This window comes from Vanessa cardui, chromosome 8 (assembly GCF_905220365.1).
Source record: "Vanessa cardui chromosome 8, ilVanCard2.1, whole genome shotgun sequence".
In the NCBI taxonomy this organism is placed as follows: Eukaryota; Metazoa; Arthropoda; class Insecta; order Lepidoptera; family Nymphalidae; genus Vanessa; species Vanessa cardui.
In genome coordinates, this window is record NC_061130.1 from 14,200,919 (window position 1) to 14,225,858 (window position 24,940).

General features: G+C 34.8%; 1 protein-coding gene across 7 annotated transcripts in view; it reads left to right on the forward strand.

Annotated features, from left to right (window-relative positions):
• The window catches only part of LOC124532015 (muscle-specific protein 300 kDa), a 197,069-nt gene that overhangs the window by 103,660 nt on the left and 68,469 nt on the right, over window positions 1–24,940 (forward strand). For 6 of the 7 annotated variants that reach the window (XM_047106635.1, XM_047106633.1, XM_047106636.1 and 3 more), the window contains 15 exons: window positions 193–3,920; window positions 4,028–4,205; window positions 4,296–4,481; window positions 4,982–5,329; window positions 5,523–5,783; window positions 5,927–6,397; window positions 6,695–7,993; window positions 8,373–8,546; window positions 9,655–9,753; window positions 10,174–10,411; window positions 10,541–10,875; window positions 10,964–13,414; window positions 23,234–23,366; window positions 23,804–23,976; window positions 24,066–24,217. In XM_047106635.1, the coding sequence (XP_046962591.1) occupies window positions 193–3,920; window positions 4,028–4,205; window positions 4,296–4,481; window positions 4,982–5,329; window positions 5,523–5,783; window positions 5,927–6,397; window positions 6,695–7,993; window positions 8,373–8,546; window positions 9,655–9,753; window positions 10,174–10,411; window positions 10,541–10,875; window positions 10,964–13,414; window positions 23,234–23,366; window positions 23,804–23,976; window positions 24,066–24,217 (10,226 nt within the window). The remainder of the gene's footprint in view (window positions 1–192; window positions 3,921–4,027; window positions 4,206–4,295; window positions 4,482–4,981; window positions 5,330–5,522; window positions 5,784–5,926; window positions 6,398–6,694; window positions 7,994–8,372; window positions 8,547–9,654; window positions 9,754–10,173; window positions 10,412–10,540; window positions 10,876–10,963; window positions 13,415–23,233; window positions 23,367–23,803; window positions 23,977–24,065; window positions 24,218–24,940) is intronic. The other variant, XM_047106638.1, reaches the window with a different exon arrangement.

Consider the following 24,940-nt stretch of genomic DNA (forward strand, 5'->3'; position numbering starts at 1 on the left):
TATAATTTACTTTTTCTATTTTATGTATCTTCTATATTTTACAAAAATACTAATTATAGAAAAGGAAATGGGATTTTTAACAAAAACAAGATCAAAGGGGTTAAAATTTTAAAATTAAACGTTACTAATTGTAGATCTCGTAGTATGCGCTTACTGATAACACTTTTTAATTACTCTCATAATATTTTACAGGCAATTTTAGCAAACTTGAAGAAAACTGAAAATGATGTCGATAAACTAACTGATGAGTTCAGTGATCTTATTGAAAACTGTAATGATACGAGGATTACAATGAATCTACAACAAATGACATCACGCTTCCAATCCGTTCATTCTACAGCGAATGAGTTGGTTAAAAAATGCCAGCAAGCAGTTAATGATCACAATGCATATCAAGATAAATATAATCAATGTATTGATTGGGTAAAAGCAGCACAATACAAATTCGATGAATGTCAAAGGAATTCTTCGAATACTCCTGAAGGAATTAATGCCCAGCGAGAAAGCTTAAACGATTTATTAAGTCAGAGGCGAAACGCTGCTCTTTTAGTTAATAATACTTTTGAATTAGGAGAGAAGCTATATCCATCAACATCACCCGAAGGCAAGGAGTTAATTGAACAGCAACTTCATGATATGCAGCAAACTGTGGACAATTTGTATGACAACATTACCAAGGCTGAGCGCGATTTAGATTCTGAACTCAACAAATGGTCCTCGTTTGATGAAAATCTCAAGGCTGTCAATGAGTGGTTAACACTAGCTGAGAAAAATCTACCTAAAAATATTGAACTTAAGGCAACATTAGATGAAAAACGCAATCAGTTGAATGTCTATAGAAACTATCTTCAAGATGCTATTGCACATCAACAAGACCTCTCTGATTTAGAAGAGCGAGCACAAAACTTGCCTGATGTGAACAAAAATATTACAAAGGAAATAAGCCAACTAAAACAAAGGCATGACAACATTCTTGCTCGAGCTAAAAGCTTTGTTGAACAATACGAAGCGATTGTTAACAATCATCAGCAATACAGCAAAGCTGTTATGGATTTACAAGAATGGGTTGAAGCAACTCATAATACAGCACAATTATGGGGTGATGTTAACTTAGAAAGAGTGGCATTAAGTAGCAATTGTGAAAAATTGAAATCTCTGCAAGTAAGCCTACCCGAAGAAAAGAATCGCATTGACAAAATTCGCTCACTAGGCGAAAAAGTTCTTCCAGGAACCGTCAGCAATGGTCAAACTAATATCAGGAACCAAATAGACGCGTCTCATCAAGAATGGGAAGGATTAGTGTCTTTCATAAACAAAACCATTGAATCGTTGGAAAATAAAATACAGCAATGGAATGAGTACGAAAATATGAAAGATCAATGTTTGGCTTGGATTCGGAATACAGACAATCAAATTCATGCGGTTGACTTGAAAGCGACATTACCTGAAAAACAAGAACAGTACAATGTTTTCCAAGAATTACAAGGAGAAGTAAGAGCCAAGGAACTTGAGATTGATAATATTACCGAAAAGGCGCAGCACCTCTACACTGGAGTATTAGGACCTCGTGGCTCACAAATTTCCGACTTAACTGTAAAATATCAAACACTGTCACAAAAAGTTAAAGATCTGACAAATAGATGGCAGCAGTATGTAAAAACTCATCAAGAGTTTACAAGTAATGTCACTGAATGTTCTCAATGGATTGAAGAGCTAAGAGATAAACTTGATTTCTGTGCCGATTTAAGCTCATGTTCACAAGATGACCTGGAAACAAAATTAGTGCTAATTCAAAACCTTTTGCTAACTAAGGATGAAGGATTTACTAAGGTTCAATCGTTAGTTGAACTTGCGCAAAATGTAATGGCCAATACTGCTCCAGCTGGACACGAAGCAATTAATAACTCTTTAGTGGCATTACAGGAGCAGTGGTCAGCTCTGTTATCTCGCATGATTGAAACAAAGAACTTGTTGGATGATTCAGTTACTAAATGGGCTGGATTCTTAGAACAAATACAACTGATACAAAAGAGTAATACTTGGCTCGAAACCATGCTAGCAGAGTTGACGCCTTACGAATCATCTATGACGGATAAACGAGCACAACTTGAGAAACTAAAAGAAGTAGAAGAAAAAGCTCGTTGTGACCGTTTAGAGGTTGATACTCTAAAATCTAAGGCCGCTGAAATGTTAGCTAGTGGTCAACAGAATCAAGCTGCATCTAAAGCTCAAGAAACACTGAATAAATTTGACGCTTTATATGACAAAGTCAAGAAACTATTAGCTGATCGCGAAGAACAATACAAAGATCATAGATTGTACAAGGAAGCTCATGATGAACTAATTCAGTGGCTAGGCAGGGCAAGAGAAAAGGTGCCTTCATTAAAATCTAAGCCATTAAGTGATAAGCTAGCAATAGAGAACTCAGTGGCTCCTCTTGAAGCTCTAATAAATAAACAAGCACAGGGTGAATTACTATTAGAACATCTTCAACACACTGGCGAAGTTGTACTTGCGAGCACGTCACCGGAAGGACAGGTTGTTATTAAAAATGAGATGAAAGCCTTGAAAGAAAGCTTTGATCAACTTTTCAATGAAATTAAACAACAAAAAAGTCAATTGGAAGATATTGTTAATCAATGGCGAGAATATAAAGATGAGTATGAAAGATTATCTGATTGGCTGCAACAGAAAGAAATTATCATCAAGAACCATAAACTTGCTCTATTAGGTACAGCAAAGGAAAAGGGAGCTCAAGTGAATGACGTCAAGGAAATTGTTGATCAGTTACATAAAGGAAAGGCCGACATTGATAAATTCAATGCTTCAGCTTCAGGTCTACTATCTTCTCATTTGGATACGTATGTCAACAATCAGCTAAGACATTTAAATTCCAGGTACCAAGTTTTAGTTAATATGGCTAATGATGTTCTTAAAAAAGTAGAAACAAATTACGAACAACACAAGAATTATGATGAAAATTATGAAAAAACAAAGAAATGGATAAATGACGCTTGGGATATAACGCGTAGCGGAAGCGAAGCAGGTAGTAACAGTAGTAAGGAAGCTTTACAGAAACGCTTAGAGCAAATCGAAGATCTTTTGAAGCGTCGCGAAGAAGGCCAGAATCTTGTGCATGCAACTGTTAATAGCGGAGAAAAAGTTCTGAGAAACACCAGGTCCGACGGTAAAGATAAAATCAACAACGAACTCAAAGAACTTCAAAATGAATGGGATCGTTTAGTTAAAAAGATGACTACAGCTAAGGTGCACCTAGAAACTGCAATGTTACAATGGGCTGACTATAGTTCAAGTTACTCCCAACTTCAACAATGGATCTCCGACAGAGAGGCAAAACTACAAGAAGTGTGCGAACAAAAAGTAGCTAAGTCTAAAAAAGGCCAGGATAGACTTGCAGGTCTCACAACAGGTCTTAGTCTTGGTGAAAGAAAAGCCACACTTCGTCAAACAAACAATATCGTTCAAGATATTGTTTCGTTTGAACCCATGATACAGTCTGTAACTTCTAAGGCTTCGGAACTTATGCAACAAGCTCCGGCGTCTGAAATTACCAGTAAATATGAAAACTTGTCTAAACAAGCTAAAGATTTATACGAAAAACAGAAAGAAACTGTTGAACAACACCAGGTATTTATCGATGCTGGTACAGATTTTGTCCAATGGATAAGGGCTGCTAAAGAAAAGTTAGGGAAATGTTCAGATGCAACTGGAGATAAGGAATCTTTGAGCAGTAAAATATCGCAGCTAAAAGTTTTGGAAAGTGAGTTACCCGAGGGACAAGCGAAGCTACAAAAAGCTTTGGAACAGGGAGAGATATCCTGTGGCCTCGCAGATGACGAGGATAGAGAGGATATAGAAGAAGAAGTAGCTCTTATGCAAGAAGAATACGATACTTACGTGTAAGTATATACAGATTCTTCAGTTTTACTTTAAGCTTTTTTGAATGAATGAACTGCTTAATATCAAGCATGTCTGATGTTATTTCAATAATTAATTTGTTTTGCAGAGAACAGCTCAACAACACAAAGGCTTTGATCGAGGGTGGTATCGTGAAATGGACAGAATACGAAGAGCAATACAAGGAAGCCTTGGATTGGTTGTCTAAGACTGAGAAATTGGTGCAATCCTTTAATAAACTGCAGAATAATTTAGAACAAAAGAAGGTTGTTCTAGAAGAATTCCAGGTACATTATATATATGAATTTGATGTTATTTTTATTGGGAATGTTTCACAGATAAATAAGGATTAATCTTTTTGTTTATTATTCTTATAGGGACACCTCCAAACTCTTTTCGATTGGCAAGCTGAGTTGGACAAGCTTAATGTGCGTGCACAATTACTGCTTGAGACTTGCTCAGACACGAGAGTATCTAACGGTATTACGCAGCTTACGACGAAATATAATGCAATACTGTCATTAGCTAAGGAGGTGATGAAGAGGCTTGAACTGCATTACCAGGTATTTTATGACACAATAATTTAGTTTAAAGCTGTTATGTATATTCGCATAGCATTAGATTTCATAAACCAGCCAAACATTTTAAAGTTATTCTATTACTTGGAAACAGCAACATATATCCTATTATTAACATTGATTGACTTAATATCAATCAATGTTCATAATAAGATATACATATGTATATTATATGGACAGAACCCATGTATTGATTTAGCTGATGATTAAATAAATTAAGCTATTTTCTCTAGTACTTCCTCTATAACCACTTGGATGAAGTAGATAGTTTGGTTGTGGTCTAATTAGCTTCGGTTATCATTAACAGTCTTCAAAAAATATTGAATTTTAAAACTTTTTAAAATGGAATAAACGTATTTAAAACACTTAAAAGTGTTATCTTGAGTTGGTCACAAGGACTTAACAAACTAATCACAAATTATATATTTGTATATTATTTGTAACACTTTATAATGTAAAGTCTAAAATATTGCCGTTAAATTCAGGAGCACCAACAACACAATGCCCTGTACGGAGAATGCCAAGATTGGCTTGACAGGACAAGAGAAAAGTTAAACCAATGCGCAGAAATACCGAACACACTGCAAGAAGTCAACAACAAACTTAACACTGTGAAACTTCTCCGTCAATCATTGGAACAGGGACAAAACAAATTGAGATACCTTCTAGAACTGAAGGAGAAGGTAATAATGAACACCGAACAGACTGGCGCAGCGAAGATACAAGAAGACACCGATAATCTTAAGCAAGAGTTTGATAAGCTCATCGCTGATTTGCAAGATGTTCGAAACAAATTGACCAACAGGGCATCGCAATTTGATGATATTTCAAAGGTAGTATTTTTATTTTAAGCTTATTTTATAAATTAAGCTAGTTTAAATAATTCAGATGGTCTATATTCAGAAATTAAATATTCACAAGGCACTGTACTGCAGACAGGTTTCGTCAATTTCGTTTATTTTGTTAGATTAAGTTAGATATACCTATATGCATAATATGTAATACTAATATTTTATTCCCAACTAGGTTCATAAGTTGCTGGTAGAGTGGCTTGATGATATCGATCAGAAAATCCAATCAGATGACTCCCTTTTAAATGATCTGTCGGAGAAGAAGGCTAAATTAGAGAAGTTTAAAACCTTCAATAGAGATATCGACTCGCACAAAGATTTAGTTAACAAACTGAACGAAAAACTTCAAGAAGATTCCTCACTGAAGTCGAAAGACATCGAGGATACTTTAAAACGATATGATGACATCAAGAAGACCGTCAATGATATGATTAGCGTAAGTATCTTTGAAAATATTAATCATAGAAGAAAGTGTTTGTATTAATTTTTCCAATGTCAGTATTAGCCGTTTGTTTCTGTAAAAGGCGCTGTCAATAGTGCACTCAGTTTTTTCATAGTCGCTTTATTTTTTTCCCACAGAAACTTGAAGATTTTGTTAACTCCCACATTCAGTACAAGGAGTCGTATGATAGTTTCTATGACTGGATCCGTAATTGCAAAATCGAAATACAGCAATGCTCAGATTCTCATGGAGCTAAAGAAGATGTTCAGAAAAAACTCAAAAATGTTAACAAGATCATTGGATCTTTACCTAAAGGAGAGGCTTTGCTTAAAAAGGCCATTCAGTTGAGCGAAGCCGTACTTGAAACTACTGGCAATGAAGGCAAAGATAATATCAACCAGGAAATTAAACAGTTGAAAATAGAATGGGAGAACTTGCAGCAAATATGTAAAGATACGAAGAAGTTGCTAGAGAAATGCTTAGCTGCATGGTCTGATTTCATGGAAACGTTGGAAAAAATGACGAAATGGGTTAAAGATTTCGACGCTAAATTGAAAACCGTCGAAAAGGTTGACAAAATTACACCAGAGTATTTGGACAAATGTAGAGTGAGTAGATTTTTTTTTAAATCATTATTTTTATGACTTAACATTTATCAAAAATAATTTGAATGCTAATAGTAATACTTTTTTGTACCGATATTTACCAAGAGTAGGACTTTGACATATATTCGTTGTAATTTTTTATATTGTGCTTAAATAATGTGTTATCCAGTATTTTGTATGTTTGTAAGTAGTCTATTTGTATTTTTGTATTAAAAATATCGACGAGCCAAGGGTAGTATTTACAATAAAAAAACAAATTGTATTTATTAAACTTTTAATATTTATTTTTTCTTTTTATAGGACCTGCTGGCACAGGCATTGGCAAATAAACACGTCTTGGAAGAGCTTAATGATAGATGCGAAAACCTAATGGAGCTTAGTGCTTGTGCTTGGGTTCGTGATAAGACGGTGAACCTTCAAACCGAATACACTTCATTGTTGACTAAGATTCAAGGCCTTGTTTCCAATGGCGAAAAGAATCTTTCAGATCACACTGAATTCATTAAAGCAAAGGAAGAACTACAGCGTTGGTTGGAAACTGCTCACGGAACGGTCCACGACTCAATCGGAGTCGGAGATATTGACACGACGAAAGATAAATTGGAAACTGTGAATCTAGTCAGCAATAGAATGACCGAAGGTCATCATTTATTGGTGGTCTTACAAGAAGCATTTAAAAAGGCTCTTAATAACACACCCCCTGAGGAACAGGATGGTCTTCGAAATGACGTCAAAGTTTTACAAGAGAGCTGGGACCAGCTTAAGATTGACCTAAATTCTATAACCGCTCAGCTCAAAGCTGCAATCGGTAAATGGGAAGATTTCGAAGATTCAAAGGCTAAGATGAACAAATGGATCAAAGACACAGAACAAAATCTCGACAAAGTACCTCCAACGGGTGGTGAATTAGGTGAAATGAAGACATTACTCGAGAAATATAAACATATCGAGGATGAAATTAAAAACAAGGCACCTGAATTAGAACGACTTAAATGTGAGGCCGCTGAACTCAGCAGTTGGGCTAGGAAACCAGCCGTGAAGAAAGCCGTGGCAGAAATAGAGAAGAAATGTGATGCACTAAAAGCAAAATGTGCAGCGAAGAAAGCGGAACTCGAATCCGAAATTAAGGACTACAACCTATACCACCAATCGTTACAAGACACAGAAAAATGGCTGTTGCAAATATCCTTCCAACTCATGGCCCACAACTCACTATATATCGCGAATCGTGAGCAAACAGAAGAACAACTAGCCCAACACGCTGTATTACTGGATGATATTCAGAAGTATCAATCTACACTGGACGACTTGGAGGCTAAAGGTCATGCTCAAATCGAACGTTACGAAGCCACCACTCCATCAATACGTGATACTGTCGGAAAGCAGCTGAAAAATGTTAACGACAGTCACAAGAGTCTACTGGCTACTGCACTGCAGATTGAGCGTCGTTTAAGAGAAGGTCTCGCTAAGTTCAAGGAGTACGAGGACACCTTAGAGAGCATTCTGAACAATTTGGACGAGTGCGAACCCGCGATCACTGAACTTGATGTGCCCGTTGATGGACTATCACACGGACGAGATCTTCTTGAAAAAGCCAGGGTAAGCAATCATTTTTGTATATTAAACTTACTTTAAAATTATTTTGACGACCTCCATGGTCGAGTGGTGTGTACACCGGTTTCCCGGCCGACTCGATGTAGATTACCATTAGTTTTCTATGTTGTCTTGGGTCTGGGTGTTTGTGGAACCGTCGTTACTTCTGATTTCCATAACACAAGTGCTTCAGCTACTTACATTGGGATCAGAGTAATGTATGTGATGTTGTCACCTATTCATTATTTATTTATTAAAGTTACTTATGACATTACTCAAGTAAAGTTTCTGATATTTTCGTATACCTCGTTCGTATCCAATTGGCGTTCTTGATAGTGATGGTCAAGTCTTCTGAGACACGTGTGTAAGAGAAGCAATTCCACAGGCATTGCACAACCGATTGCAAACGGAAAAGTCCCGGCTATCAGCGGCGGTGGCGGCATGCTCGGCTGCAGCCGCGTCCGTGTCTCGTCCGTCATCACCGGCGGACTCAGCGCCGCTGCCCGTGCCTCCACGCGAACTGCACGTGCGAGCGCGCCTCGAAGACCTCATAGACCAGGTACTGTCGTTATCAGCCGCCGTACTCGCCTCCGACCTCCTTGCGTCGCCCTCTTGAACGAGCTCGTGTGCTGTGTTGTTTTTTCAATGTTTTATTTTTTATAAAAGAAATAGAATATAAAATCCTAATATTTTTATTGTGTTCATATATTTACCAGAATTTTAATATCTAAGTGATCGACTTTTTAAATATCTTAACTTGTATTTTTAGTTTAGTAAAGGTTTAAACTAGTCAATTTAAAAAATATATGAAACTGTAAATATGATGTAACAAAAAAAAATTAAGATCATAGTTATTTTGTTAACAAGCTTTAAGATTGCCAGGTCCGAAAAAGAACAATACCAACGAGTTATAATCTGTACCAGTCGAAGTAAGATGTTTTATATTTGAAGATGTTGACGTAGATAGTAACTGTAGTTAGACCAAAATGTACAGGCTTGACGTTGGCAATGTATTTTTTGCACCTGGTAAATAACTTACCAAAATTTAGCCGATTGACTATTGACTACATTTTGTTGAATTTTGGTAAATTTTGGTAAAGCTCTATATTTGAATCAAGATTTTGCATATCATATCACTCTTTTTATAATAAACCGATTAAGGTTTTTTGTAATGTAGGTTTCCTGCTTAAAGGATGGAAACCAGAGCTTTTCCAAAACATATCGTGATCTCTCAATAAATAAATAAAGTTAAAATCAGTAATGATCGTCATTTAACATTTTTTAAATCTATATTTATTTCTCATAAAAAATTAAGTATCTTGATTCAATGGAGTCACAGCAGTTTGATAAGTTTTGTAAATATAATTAGCACTAAAAACGTGTGAATGTCTTCTTACTCATATGTTTGGAATTTGAACACTAATAAATTTACGTCACGGTGTATGAGACTGAATGTGAATATATTGCTTAAATCCCAGCATGGATCAATTGAACACTATTTTGCAATTAAATTTCAAATTTCGAATTTTGGAAAACCGGTATGGGATTTAGATGGTGCTGTTGAATGTATGAAATGAAAAAATATTTAGACCAATCACATTCCGTCTCACAGTAAATATATTTGCACATTACTAACCCGCACTTGTGTGACGCATGGTTTGTTGTAGAAAAATGTAAGCGAAGTAGGCAGCGCGCGACTTGACGCCTTAATAAAGAGTCTCGAAGCGCCTGAGTTCAGCCAGAAACTCGTGGCTTTCGAGAAAAGGGTAAGGCTTTGCTTCACGCACAATCACAACACGAATGACATTTCGCTGCTTGCAAACATCCCAAATGAAACAAATGTAACTGGCAGGAGTCTTTATTGACTAAAGAAATTACTAAAGACTTAAATTGTTTTGTAATCAGCTTAAGGAATTAGAAATTATATTGCCATTAGTATTACATTGTTTCTATTTAAATGAAGTATGCAAGCAAAGAAACATCAACTAAGTATTTTGTTGATATTTGTACAGTCTTAATATAGCACATAGCATTGAAATAAAGTGGAAAATGTTCAACATATGAAGCATTTATTTATCCACTTAAATTTTCAAACTTGCACAAAATTTATCTGAAACAAAACAGTGCCCTTATAACAGAAAAAGATTTTATGATATCAAATAATTGAACTATTGTCGTGATAATAGGTACAAAGCCATCTTGAGACATTACGGGATGCTGTTAGCGGTATGGAAGATGCCATGAAACAAGTGGTTGAGATCCAAGACTGGATCAATGTCCACAATGCATTAGCCAATGAATGGCTCTCCAACCCGTCGAAGTTGCGTCCCGAAGCCGCTAAACAAGATATGGCGGCGATGAATGATGCTTTAGCATCTCTGGCTGAGAAGAGGAACAGACTACTCACTGAGATACCTACCGAAGGTAACAAATAAATCTAAAAAAATATTCTATAAAATACAAATCATAATCTTAAAATTAGGAACAAGTTTATTAACTAAACTTTTTTAGTATTGTATTAATAGTACAATTAAATACAATGTGTTATTTTAGGTCTAGAAGATGAAATTAATCTTGAAGAGGATCTGGATAATTTAGAAAAAACTATCCTCCAAGCAATCGAAAGAGAAAAGGGCAACCAAGCGATAATAGACGCCTTCCGTAACAAGTGTCAAGAAATTCATGATTGGTTTGACTCTGTACTCAAGAAGATGTGCTTAGCCGATAAAGGATCTGGTTTACCTTGTCCACAAAAGCTGAATGCACTCAAAGAATTGTCTTCTGAGTTTGGTCAGGCCGGCAAAGACAAAGTGGACAGTATCAAGACTGTTGGATCACAAGTTATTAACATAGTTAGCAATCTTGAGTCTCAGCAAGTAGAAGAACAAGTGAGTATAATATATATATTTTTTTAAATTGCACAAATGTCGGTTTTTGATCAGTAGGTTTTATATAAAAAACATTTTTTTGTTTTAGATGAAGTCAGTTGAAAGGAGGTACAACGATATCGCTAAACGTATTCAGCGTAAACTGCAAATGCTTGAAATCACCTACAAAGCTATTGATGGTACAAAGAGTGAAGTAGCTGCTCAGAACGAATGGATGCAGAAAGAAATAGATAATATCCTTCACCCTGAACCTCTCGGATATGACAGCAAGTCAGTGAAAGAAAAACAAAAGAAGATGGCTAACTTACTTAAAGAGACAGATGGCAAGAAAACTGTTATCGATTCTTTGGAAAAGAAGGTAAGCAATATTCAAGCAGAGCTCGAACCTTCTGAACAAATGCAATTAGAGTCAGAACTATCTGAACTGGCTTCTAAACAAAAGCAACTTGCTACATTAATAAAACAAGAAATTGAAAGATTAGGTGGATGTGCTGATATTAGGAAAAAATTAGAAAACGATATTGAGAAAGCTAAGAGTTGGCTCAAGACCAAACTAGCAGAAATCAAAAAGCTAGGTGGTCCAGTTCCTCTAGAAGTGTCAAAGGTTGAGAAAGAAATTGCCACACACAAAAAACACCAGAGCGAACTGTCTGACTTCCACAACGATTCACTAACGGAAGTAATGCGCCAAGGTAACGCTGTATCTAAGGATTGCTCAAGCGATAATAGAGCTAAGCTTCAAGGTATTTTAGATGATTTGAATAAATCATACACATCTGCTAAAGTAGACATTGATGATAAACTTGCAGCGTTGAATAAACTATTACAAGGTAGAAACGAGTTTGAAGCGGATGTAGCTAAGTGCCAGAGCTGGTTGAACGAAGCTGAAGTCGCGGCAACTCCTGAATTACGAACAACGAGCCTTCAGTTATTGGAAGAACAACTAGCCAAGTTCCAAAAACTTAGCAAGGAAGCTGAAGATGTCGAAAAGAATATCAAAAAAATCAAAGACAAATCCAAAGACATCATGGAAACACTATCTGATTCAAACAAATTACAGCTTAAAGAGCAAGTCAACGTACTATCCGATAGATTTGCAAGGATCAATGCCATTATAAATGATAAAAAGAATATTCTTCTTAAACATATCAAGGAATACAAAGATGCTGCAGCCAAGATCGCTGCTGCCTTGGAGTTCCTTAATGATATTCAAAACAAACTTAAGGCATTAAACAAACCCATAGGCAGCAAAGTTGAAGACGTTCAACCTATTATTCAAGCTTACGAATCTATATTGGATGACCTCAAGAAAAACAAGTCTATGCTCAATGAACTACAAGGTGGTAATCTACACGACTTACAAGACATTTTGTCTAAACAAGATGAACTTATGGGAACAATAGAAGACCAAATTTCTAAACTCAAGCAACTTCTGCTATTACGTGAACAATTCTTTGCTCTCGTAAAGGAAATCGAGGACTTCATATCTAAATATACGGATCTGACATCTGAAATCGAAAAATCAAATGACACATTAGAAGACAAAATTAAACGTTACGATGACATCATTGGAAAAATTCAAGGTTGTGAAGCCTTGTTGGCAACAGCGACTGATAAGGGCCAACAGATAGCAGCAGAAGGCACGGTTATTGACAGAAACAATATTACTGAACTGTTACAATCTCTAAAACAACAACTATTAACACTAAGGAGGAATGTTGAAGCAAAACGCCAAGAGCATGAAAGAGCGGCAGCTGAGCACAAGAAACTGGCAGCAGATCTATCTGAAATACTGCAATGGCTTCACGACAATGAAGCTGTAGTACATTCGAGACCACTACTCAACAGAGATGTTGCCAGCGTTGACAAGAAACTCATCGAGCACGCAACACTCGCCAAGAACATTCAGTCATATTTGGATAAGTTCACTAAAATCGCTGATCTTGTCAAAAACGACGAAGGCGTCCCCGGTTCGCTACTAGAAATGCTATCAGAAGGTAACTCTCTGAAAACATCACTGCCCGCTGAATTATCAAACAGAGAGAAGCACTTGCAAGACAATAAGAAATACAGACAACAGTATCAGCAAATGGTAGAGAAATTAAACTTGTGGGTGAACGAAGCGACCGTACGACTCGGAATGGGTAAAAACGGAACAGACTTCGAGAACATCGAGGCTGATTTGGAAGAACATAAGACATTCTTCAACACTTCAGAGCCTGAAATGAAAGATTTGTTTGGAAAACGCATGCAAGACATAGTGGACAAAATTTGGTCGTCCCTCACACCATCCGAACAAGAGGAACTGTCCAAAGAACACCAGAAACATAACCAACTATTGAAGAATACTCTAAACTCAGCCAAGTCTCGCCAAGCTCAGCTGGAACAGGACTTAGAGATCTGGAAGGACTTCTGCCAGCTTGTGGAGAAGATAAAGGCAATCCTGGACAAGAACGACATCAAGGAGGAACCAGTGACGTCAGTCGACGCGCTGCGTATGTACGTTGAAAAGCTGAACCACGCCAAGAATGATCTAGAGGTGAGTCAATCATTGTTTACACTCATAACTAGAATCTTAAAAGCTTAACCCGATATTAAATTCTTTCGCGGTATAGACTTTGTGACGTCATAATAATGACGTGATCAGATGATTATGCATTTAATTAATATTCACTTAGGTAATTTAGTCAGTGTCTGGTTGTACCAAATAAGATACAGAATACCTACCAAATAACGTAAAACATATCAATTCTCGTGATTGTTGCAGAAGAATAGTCTAGTAATTTATTTATTTTCATTTATTTGCCTTGTTTCCGAAGAAATTACTTGACTAATGTTGATATAACACTTGATAAAAATATTTTATGACTGTCAAAAATAAATGATGAAGATATATTTTAATCGTGATATTTTCGAGTAAAGTAATCGCGTGTAAGATATTGATTAACACGATAAATTTGTATTGAATTAACGCGAACATAAAGATATTATATATGTGATAAGATATAATCGCAAATAATAATTTTGGTCTTACATTATTTTCGGTGAAAAGTAAATATTGGATTCTAGGATGTTTGTCATCGGAAATATTAATTAGTCTACTCTATATAAATTCGAAGCTTTATTTGGGGCTTTGTGCAAGCCTGGGTAGGTACCATCCACTCATCAGATATTCTACCGCCGAACAACAGTACTTGGTATTATTGTGTTTCGGTTCGAAGGCAGAGCCAATGTAACTATAACATCTCAGTTCCTAAGGTTGGTGGCACATGGGCGATGAAAGGAATGGTAAATGTTTTTTACAGTGCCATTGTCTATGGTTAGTGGTGACTTAATATCGGGTGGCCCATATACTCGTCCGACTGATATTAAATGTAGATCATATACTAAATTAAACCTAACACATCAAAATCTATAAACAATTTATAAAAAATTAAACCGTTTTCAAAATTAGAAACAGCTAATGAACTAAAGACAAAAAAAATATTTATGAAATTACTAGACCGATTTTGATGAAATTCACACTGTTACCTAAGTCGAAGTGTATCTAAATTACGTTAATAATGATCATATCAATACGAATTTTAGTTTTCGTTAAATTCATAAACAAAATATACACTTACGAAATCAAGCATACCTGCAAGCCTAAATGGCTCTTAATAAAATTCCGACAATTGTGTATATACGAGTACATGTCGAACTAACAACCTCCTTTTTTATAAGTCGGTTAAAAAGAAATTCACAAGACTACACAAAGAAATCAAAGTGTCACGCGGTATTGGCTTATAAAGGATTTACGATATATATAAACATTTCACGGTCGGTTCGATCATCGAACAAAATTGCCTTGCTGATCGACCAAGCGCGACTAAGATAAATACTAAAGATAGTTACTGTAAATAAGCGTTTGTTTCTGCTTATTTAGCTTAGAGTAAGAAAACCTTCCTTTCAGATTCCTTTATCAAGACTTAAACTTTTTCTTGGTGGTAGGGCTTTGTGCTAGCCCATCTGGGTAGGTACCACCCACTTATCAGTTATTCTACCGCCAAATAACAGTACTCAGTATTGTTGTGTTCCGGTTTAAAGGGTGCGTGAGCCAGTATTACTACAGGCACAAGGGACGTAACATCTTAGTTCCCAAGGTTGGCGGCACATTGACGATGTAAAGAATAGTTAATATTTCTGCGTCATTGTCTATGGGTGATGGTGACCTCTTACCATCAGGTGGCCCATAAGCTCGTCCGTCAACCTATACCAAAAAAAAGTCTTAGTACCTTTTGAAACTAAACATCAAATCATTGCGACGCAATATGTCATTCTCAATCGGTCAGATTATATCGCTCATACTGAGCACACGAAAATAGATCTTAAGGTGACGAACCTTCTCTTACCCCGACTGTACAAATGTTCAAATCCGTGTACAAAAAAGATTGCAATGTTTTTGATATAATAACAATATTAAAATTTTCGTTATGTTTTTGCTAGGTGTCGTTGAATCATGCTCTTATAAATCACATTGTTAGTGATTTTAGTTGATATAACCAACCTAGCAGAAAAGTATAATATTAATGATAGTATGCTGCTAGCATTCTTGCCACTATTCCAAGTTTTTATGTAAACCTGTCTTAAATTTATAATAACAAACAACACCACAACTGCAAACGGTTTAAAAACACATTATCATTCAGTGGTGCTTGCAGGGTTATGAACCCGCCATCGGTTAAGATACACGCGTTCTAACTATTGGACCATCTCGGCTCATTTTACAATTATTTCGATGAATACAATAAAATAGTTTACGGCGGATAGGTGTTGAGTACCTCTTAAAGCGTCTATGTAAAATTGCATGCAAACTTAGTAGGTAAGAGTCGAGATGGCCCAGTGGTTAGAACGCGTGCATCTTAACCGACGATAACGGGTTCAAACCCAGGCAAGCACCGCTGATTCATGTGCTTAATTTTTCTTTATAATTCATCTCGTGCTTAGCGGTGAAGGAAAACATCCTGCATGTGTCTAATTTCATCGAAATTCTGCCATGTGCATTCCACCAACCCGCATTGGAACAGCGTGGTGGAATATGTTCCAAAACCTTCTCCTCAAAGGTAGAGGAGGCCTTTAGCCCAGCAGTGGAAATTTACAGGCTGTTGTTGTTGTTGTTAGTAGGTAACACGTAGGAAATCCGAGAAACAAACAAATCAAATGACTTTATATTATTACTTGTTATTAAATAACACTTGAAATCATCAAAATAATACAATTTGCCTTTCGTTGTGTGACGCTACTAAATAAATTCGTTTTTATTATCGTTTCATTGAACGAGGTTAGTGCACCTCATTGATCCATTGTAACTCGTTTAAGGCGCAAACTCAACTAATGTATTGCGATAACACTTCCTAAATAAGCATTTATCATGCTTGTTACTATATATATACACTAGCGGCCTTATAATTATATAATTCTAAAAGTAGTCTAAGTTACTATTTATTACATCAGTTATCTGCCAGTGAAAGTTCCATCATAATCGGTCCAGCCGTTCCGGAACAAACGCATAGACAAAAATTTAAAAAAAAAATATTTTGGGTAATAATATGCATTGAGTAAAAATGAGCTATTTTAATATTACAAACAGACACTACAATTTTATTATAAGTATAGATAAAAAATCGGTGAAGAATGATTTAGCCGAGTACGTATGACATATATTGCATAAATATTTTCAAAAACACAAGTGCACTCTTGTTATCCAATGGGACTGAAAATCCTTTACAACAGGAAATAATTAAGAAAATAACGGTTTTCCGCGATTTCCCGGGCTTCTATTGAGAATTTTTAAACTGAAATAAAAATCGTATACGTTGCTTTCCATTTTCTATATTTACCTACGATACTAAATATACCGCAGAATTTAACAAAAAGCATCCATATAATTATTAAAATAATTCTATCTATTATACAAAACCGCATCAAAATCCGTTGCGTGATTTTAAAGATCTAAGCATGCATAGACAGAGACAGCGGTAAGCGACTTTGTTTTATACTATGTAATGATAATGATGATATATATAAATAGTTTAAAATGTTATTTGCCTCTTTGTAATATACACATAGTAGTTTTGTAGATATTAATAGAATTGTAAATCAAACCACTCACATTTAGAACAAGTAGCTTACAATCAATCAAAAGAGATTTCTTCTAGCGTTCTTTCTATCTTGTCTATGGACTACAAGCTTTCCAAAAGATGAAAGTTGCACTGAAATGTTTTATTCTGTAAATTATCTGTAAATGTTTTCTATAAACACATATAAACTTTGTATTTTTATACTCATTTATACATTTGCATATTTATTTTCTGTAATTATTTACGTAAAAACTTGACGAAATTTCAATGTTTAAATTCAAATTAATTTACGAAATTTGGATGCAATACTTACTTGTTGATAGTGCAAATAAAATACACCACTGACTCGGAAAAACAAAATCGTAGAGTACTACTTGTCGTCTGCGGCTCAAGTTTAAGGGGGAAAAAGTAGCCTATCCCTTCTTGGAGTTCAATTTTGCTTCACAACAAATTTCATCAAAATCGCTTCATTGGTTTAGTCGTGATTGCGACAAACAGACAAAGTTTATTTCACATGTATAATATTAGTATAGAAGAATAAATATAGATTTTTGTCTAGATATAAACGACGAATAGATCTTAGAGGTTCTCATAATGTTGTCTTAGATTTTCGCGATTATTACACATTGAAATAAAACTAGTTTTAACGGATTTAAATCGCGTATATTAATTATTTTTATCATCCCGACGTTTCGAGCACTTTACAGCGTTCGTGGTCACGGGTAGACTGAGGTGACATTTGTCTATTTGAAGTACAAAAGAAATATTATTTAAAAAATTGTTGGCGGTAGTTGTTGGTTCTTCTTTTGTCACATAAGTAGGTTTTATATTTATCTGTATATACAGTGTTGCCAATTTGTGGAAATATTAACGACGATTGAAGCTCCAAATTGAGTTAGTGCATATTCAATTCACCTCACGTCCTATGACTAAGTTAAGGCGACGACGATTATAAATATTTGATATATTTTACGTCATAAAAATAATGATTTTGTATGTACTTTTTGTCTGAAATAAAAAAAATATTCCTATCTTGTAAAATAAATGAGAAAGTAACTCTGTTTATCTGTCGCTCTTTCACTGCAAATTGCTGAACAGAATTTGATGTAATTTGAAATAAAGAAAACTTCAACTCCAAGAAAAGTCATAACTACCTTTTTTGTCTAACATATGATACCTAACACCCTAAAACTCGAGCGCAGCCACCGGCTTTTACTAGTAATGTATAATGTTGTAACATACCGTCCTATATTTGACATATGACCTTTTTCTGGCAACTATTTTATATTGACGTAAGATGATAACAAAATTGTTTTTTGTCGAATTTTTATTATTGATTACATAAGCGTGATAATTTTTAACCATCTTTACATATAAATATATCTGTGTGCTTCTAAATAGCGCTTACAGATTGTACACTTTCAAGAGTATACTTATTTATATATTGCTTAAGTTTCAACCGCGATCTATGTGGTAAATTGGCTTGACCGCAAAAGATGAAACTGTTGAAACGTCGAGTATAATAAAAAAGAGAAAAGTTTAATGCAATTTAAATATATAGATACTAGTTGCTACTTTGCTCTCGTTTTATGTGTTGTTTGTCATGTGTCAGGCAAAAAGTAGTCTGGACATACATGTCCTTTTCAAAATCTCAATTAAAATCTTTATCGAAATAATTGTATTTAACTTACCTCCAATACAAACTGTATTAGCATTTATATTAAAATGCAATTTCCGGAGAGCAGCGAAACGAAACCAAGATATGTATACAGCTTTACTCTTCACTGCGTTGAAACAATTAATGCGGAAATAACCTTTATTGCCTTCGAAATAAGAGCTATTATGCTGAAAACTGTACTCTAAATTATTGTACATTCTTGAAATTGATATATGCCCATTTTCTCTAAGTTAACTAATATATATATTTATATGATGATTTATTCATTGATAATAATGTAACACTCGATAGGGTTAGTCTTTTTCTGGAAATAATTAAACATTTTATAATAAAATATATTCGAAATGATAGTGAAATACATAAACAATTTAAGTTTTTAATTTTATTAAAATTCATTGATTGGTTTTGACGTCATGTGACGTCAAAATTACAGACGATATTTAAAAAAAACGTAAGGCGTTTTTGTAATTATATTTCAATATAGTATAAGAAACTAGCGACTCGCCCCGTTTTCACACGCGATGCCATACTGATACTAAATATACAACAGAATTTATTTATTTACGACATCACGTTAACAACTAAAATTATCAGTGTTTCTTTACTATATTGTTCATGTATTATATACAAAACCTTCCTCTCGAATTACTCTATCTATTAAAAAAAACTGCATAAAAATCCGTTGCGTAATTTTAAATATCTAAGCATACATAACTACAGACAGCGGTGAGCAACTTTGTTTTATACTATGTAATGACGTCACATGTGATAAAAAAAATATAGAAACATGCTGAGGCGAGACAGGAGACAAAATTAACAAAAGTGCACTAATGATTTGTTGTTATAAAAATATGCAATGACAGTTAATTTTTATCTCAGTAGCAAAGATGTAGACGTAGCTTTACGGTACGGGTATTGGTATCACGTTTCGCTAGGTTTCACAAATGTATTCGACCCTATAGCGAATTTAACTAATTTTGGTCGTTGTACCAGACAGGTCGTGACTAATACTTGAAATATGTAAACTTGCTAACCAGAAAATAGCCTGAAGCATTTACAATATCACAACTCATAGCAGCCATTTGCAATTGTGACGTCATAGTTTAATTGAATTTAATTGACATACAATTGTAAATTAGTGGTAAACACTATCAAGTCCCTTTGTTCCGGTTCCTTCTCGGTAGAAGCTATGTTTCAGAAATGGAATCTATTTAAATATGGATTTTTTTTAATAGTTCAAAAATATTCTCTACATCTCTATGAGATAAACGATACTATGTTAAATATACTATGAAACGTATCCAGCGAAACGACAGTTTAGTATCAACAATATAATTACCATTAAATCAAGGTTTACCCCCGTTAAAACACACCTGGTGTTGCCATATTCAAAAATGTTGCGATAATAAATTAAAAAAAAAAATTATAAATGTGACAGTAAATCTGTCTGTCGGTCTTTCATGACCAAACCTCTGAATCGAATTTTATGAAATTTGGTACAAAACAAACTTGAACTCCAAAAAACATACTACTTTTTGCCTCACATAACAGCTACCCTTAAAACCGAGCCTATCCCAAGCGATTACTAGTAGAATATATGTAAAAAATACGTACATTTTTTTAAAGTACATAATTGTAAATATTCGTATATAGATAGCACGCGAAAGTAAAACCGTACAGCAAAGATAATTGCACGATTTCCGAGTGGGTTCCCCTTAACAACGAATGATGTCACGCTGTCAGTCAAGGCCTGACCGACCAGTCGTAGTCCGTACACACAGCAATGAGAACGCAACGATATCAAAACGCAATACATTTAATTGCTTTCTTATTGTGCAAGTGCATCTACGTTACTACTTAGGATATATTATCTGTGTTATATTTAATCTGTTTTGTTTTTTTTTTTAATTATTTATTCAAACTTCAAAAATTCCGCGCAAAAGGAAGGTGAGTGAGAAACGCCGGTTGCGTTCCGTTTGAAATGTTTTCATCACGTTTTGCATTCGTAAATATGTCTGTTTATAAATATCGTCGATTTTGATATTGTATTTCGTGTTAAAATTGTTTCGACCAATGTTTATTTAAAGTAACGCTCATGAATTCTCAAATTATCATAATACACGCGTTCCTTCTATATTCAGAATATATTATGTTATGTACCTAGTGTTTTAAATTAAAGAATCTCAATTAGGTAATATTTATAAACGCTCTACATTAGTGAAACTAAATATTATTATTATATAAATATAAAAACTACACGTAAAACTTCCAATTATTATGCAATAAAGATTAAAATCAAATTAAAAAAATAATAAAAACGAAAATTACTTCTGTATACATCACTTAAACAATTTTGATCCTAGAAATCATCGTTAAAAAAAGTCATACTCATGCTGAAAAGACTATTTGTCGAATTACGAATCGCCGGTAATATAGGTTACATATGGACCGGTTTCGATTTCATAAGTGGCCATTGCTAAACAAGCTGTAATGTGAACATGTTTTCATATAAGTGTATACCTGGTCATTGTCTGCGGCCAATCACTTACTTGTAGCCAGCGGACTTGTGTAAAACTCTTTCAGAGACTGCATTCGTTTCTCGAATAGAAAATTCGATCAATTAAGCTGGTTCTTAATTTATTCTAAATTAGCTGTGTACGTAATATTGTACGCGTTTGAATTTATCAAAAAAAATATTATTGTAGTCTAATTTACTCCTTATTATATCAGTTATCTGCCAGTGAAAGCCCCTTCAAAATCGGTCCAACCATTCATTTAGCCGGGACAAACAGACAGAAAGACAGACAAAATTTGTAAAAAATGTTATTTAAGTATATGTACCGTGCATACAAACATACAACATATGCATTGATTAAAAAAGGCCCAATTAAATTATATGTATAGATTCAAATTAAATACATACAATTATTTTAATAGCAATACTGTACATAAATGTTTTATTGATATAAATTTGAAAATTAATTCGAAGTGAAATGTCAAAACAGCGAATAATGGTGATATGCCATTTCGATGCTTAAGATAAGAGTCATAACAACATAATATACTAGTTTATGTCATCTCAAGAGCAAGTTCTATCGAGTTCTATGCGAGTTGTCATCGAGTTGATTCCCATAGTGCAGCTCTACTGTAGGAATACTATTGACACAGTCTTCGAATTCTGACAGATTTCTTGTATAATGCTATTAAAGTAATTGTTTATTGTTCGTTATTCACTAATTAATTAAGGCCTTAATAATAATTAAATACGTGCGTAATTAGATGTTACGAAGTATGTTATCATAGTTAGTGCGGTTTTCGGGCATATGTTACTTCCTATTTTACATTTTAACCCAAATGAAACAGTGTTTAGATGATGGGAATTAAAAAAAAGCAAGGGTAAAAAAACCAAGCACTACTAAATTTGTCAAAATTTGTCAGTCGGCGGTAAAAGATTTACAAACTCATATGGATCTGAGTGAGATAAAGATCTACTCCTTAAGTAGATGGGAAGCTTTAGCCCAACTGTGGGGCATTTACAAATGTTTCTACTAATATACAATCAATTTTAATACCTATATATACATATATATAACTACACTAGAGCTACTTTTGACAAATAATAAAAATACACAAACATTGATAATAACATTACCAAAAACCGTAAAGTATAAAAAGTAATATTTCGGACAGTTAATAATAAGGTACATAACTAATACGCAGACTGCCATACAGACAAGCGCTATTAATAATACTGGTATCGTTAAACCATGCGTTTTCAAGGTCAGTGTCACTGACGATTTTCCTGTTACAACCGAAATAACAATAAAGATTACAAAATAGTTGAACAGCGAATGATGATTACGATTTTTTGAGTCACTAAAAGTGAGAGTCTATTTTATATCATACATACATCATATTTTATATACGAGCCTGTAATTTTCCCAGTGCTGGGCTAACACTTCTTCTCTTTGAGAAAACAGTTTTTGGAACGTATTCCACCACGCTGTTCCAATGCGAAACTGTAGAAATATTAATATTATTTAAAGGTATAATTATAATGTATAATGTTATTATTTTTTGGGCATTATTACACTGGTATATATATACACATTTATAAGTGATGTTTTTTCATCATCATATCAAATACCTTTTTACCGACCATGGTACAAGAAAACATCACGAAAATTCCTAGAAAGAATTTTCTCTATATGCAATTTTAAAAATCTGTGATAAAAAAATTTGCAGTAAAAAATGAGAAGTATAATAGTACACAATATTCAGCAAGTTAAACGTTATCACACTGTTATCAGTCATCGCATTCGCTGATAACATTGTAAACACTTGATATGCAACGCCATTTTGATCTTATGCCATATTTATCCCTTTTTCAACACACATAAAGATATTTTCGGAACGACGTGTTATCTTACGAACATCTTGTTATTTATAATGTATTCTGTATCTTGTTTGGAGTTGTGACTTTAAGTTGGTATTGGAATTGTTGTTTTAGCATATTTTATGGTTATATTGTTTGAATAAAATGTGGTATGATTCGATTTAGAACCAACAGCCGCTTCTCGACGTGGTTCGGGAGCGAGCTCGTGAACTGTGCAGCGGCGCGGACGCAGCCAGCGGGGAACGGGTCGAACACAAGACCAGAGACCTAGCTGATAGATGGAACGTCGCCTGTGAAGGTAGGAATTGGAACTAACTAGTTGTCAGGTTTCTTTGTTTATAAATATTGGGCAACATCATACATGACTCTGATCCCAATGTAAGTAGCTAAAGCACTTGTGTTATGGAAAATCAGAAGTATCGACGGTACCACAAATACCCAAACCCAAGACAACATAGAAAATTAATGGACTTTTTCTACATCGAGTCCCTTGGAGTAGCGTACCCATGAAAACCGATGTACACGATACTCGACCACGGAGGTCGTCAAAATTATTGGGCGCAAAAATGGCCTATGTATTTACTTGGAACCAAACTTGAACGATCGAATTCGTTTCAGTAGTTTGGCCATAAGATATAAACAGAATTAATTTTGCATTTATAATATAAGTATAGATTTGATGATATTATTAAATATAGTTATTGATTCTTTACTAATTATATTGTATTATCTTAGGTTTAGCTAAACGCGCAGCGTCGGCAGACAGCCAGTTGCAGCGCTGGAACCAACTTTTGGACACTCAAAGAAGTCTAGCCGCGGCTGTCACGGCTGCCAGTGACCGCCTGCGACAGTTGGACGCCAGCCCTGCTACTCGGCGACGTGCCTTGGACACCAGGCATGCACTGCAGGTATGGTGACAAAAATTTATACCTCATAAATTAAAAGGGTACCGAAATTCTGGTGGTGTGTTGACAAAAAATATTTTGATGTCACACAGGAGTTACAAAGCGAAGTGTCAGGTCTAGAAGAGACGAGGGATGATCTGTTGGAGCACGCGGACTTCGTAGTATCTCTGCTCAAGCCACACTCTAAGGAAGTAGCAGCCGAGACCGAGAGGAATGTCAAAGAACTGGTGGAAGCTTATGAGAAGTAAGTATTGTGTGGTGTGCTCTGTATTCATTTTAATGGCCTAACCTCCTATTTCTGAACCGTCGATCAGAATCAGATTATAATTTGAATCTGAATGTTTATTGGTCGAGAATAATTGATGACGCAATCAACGACCAATTAGCGTTGAATATTTAGTTTAAAAAATTTGACTTTGATTTTGAATTCGGAAAACGGTGGTTAGTCTGTCTTTCTTATATTATTATATTAATGTTTATTTCTGTAGAATTTCATTCGACAAGTAAGTATGATTAATATTTTAATGTTATTATGTGTGCAATTGGACTTCTTCTGGCGAATGGGTATTTGAAGTCTGAAGAGCGCAGATGTTCGGACAGGAAACCATTCTCTCTGATTCGGTACTGTATATTTAAAACGAAAATCAAGTTATGTGCGAAGTTTGAGCTGTGAGTAATCTTTAATCACATTTGAGGCGGATAAAATATTATTAATAATTATCTTCTGCTTGATTTTATCGCAGTGGTCAATCACACTGACTGATATCTATGCAAGTGGCATGATTGTGCACAAGCGTGTGTAGCGTAAACGCGTAAGCAAAGTTGTAATCTCTATTGACAAATTTTTTGGTCAAGATCGGGGATATCAACACAGAATATAATCTATTACCAACGAGGCTGTTAAAAACATAAGTTCGTGACGTTTATCTTTTAATGAAATTTATATCATATATAGGATAGTTGTGAA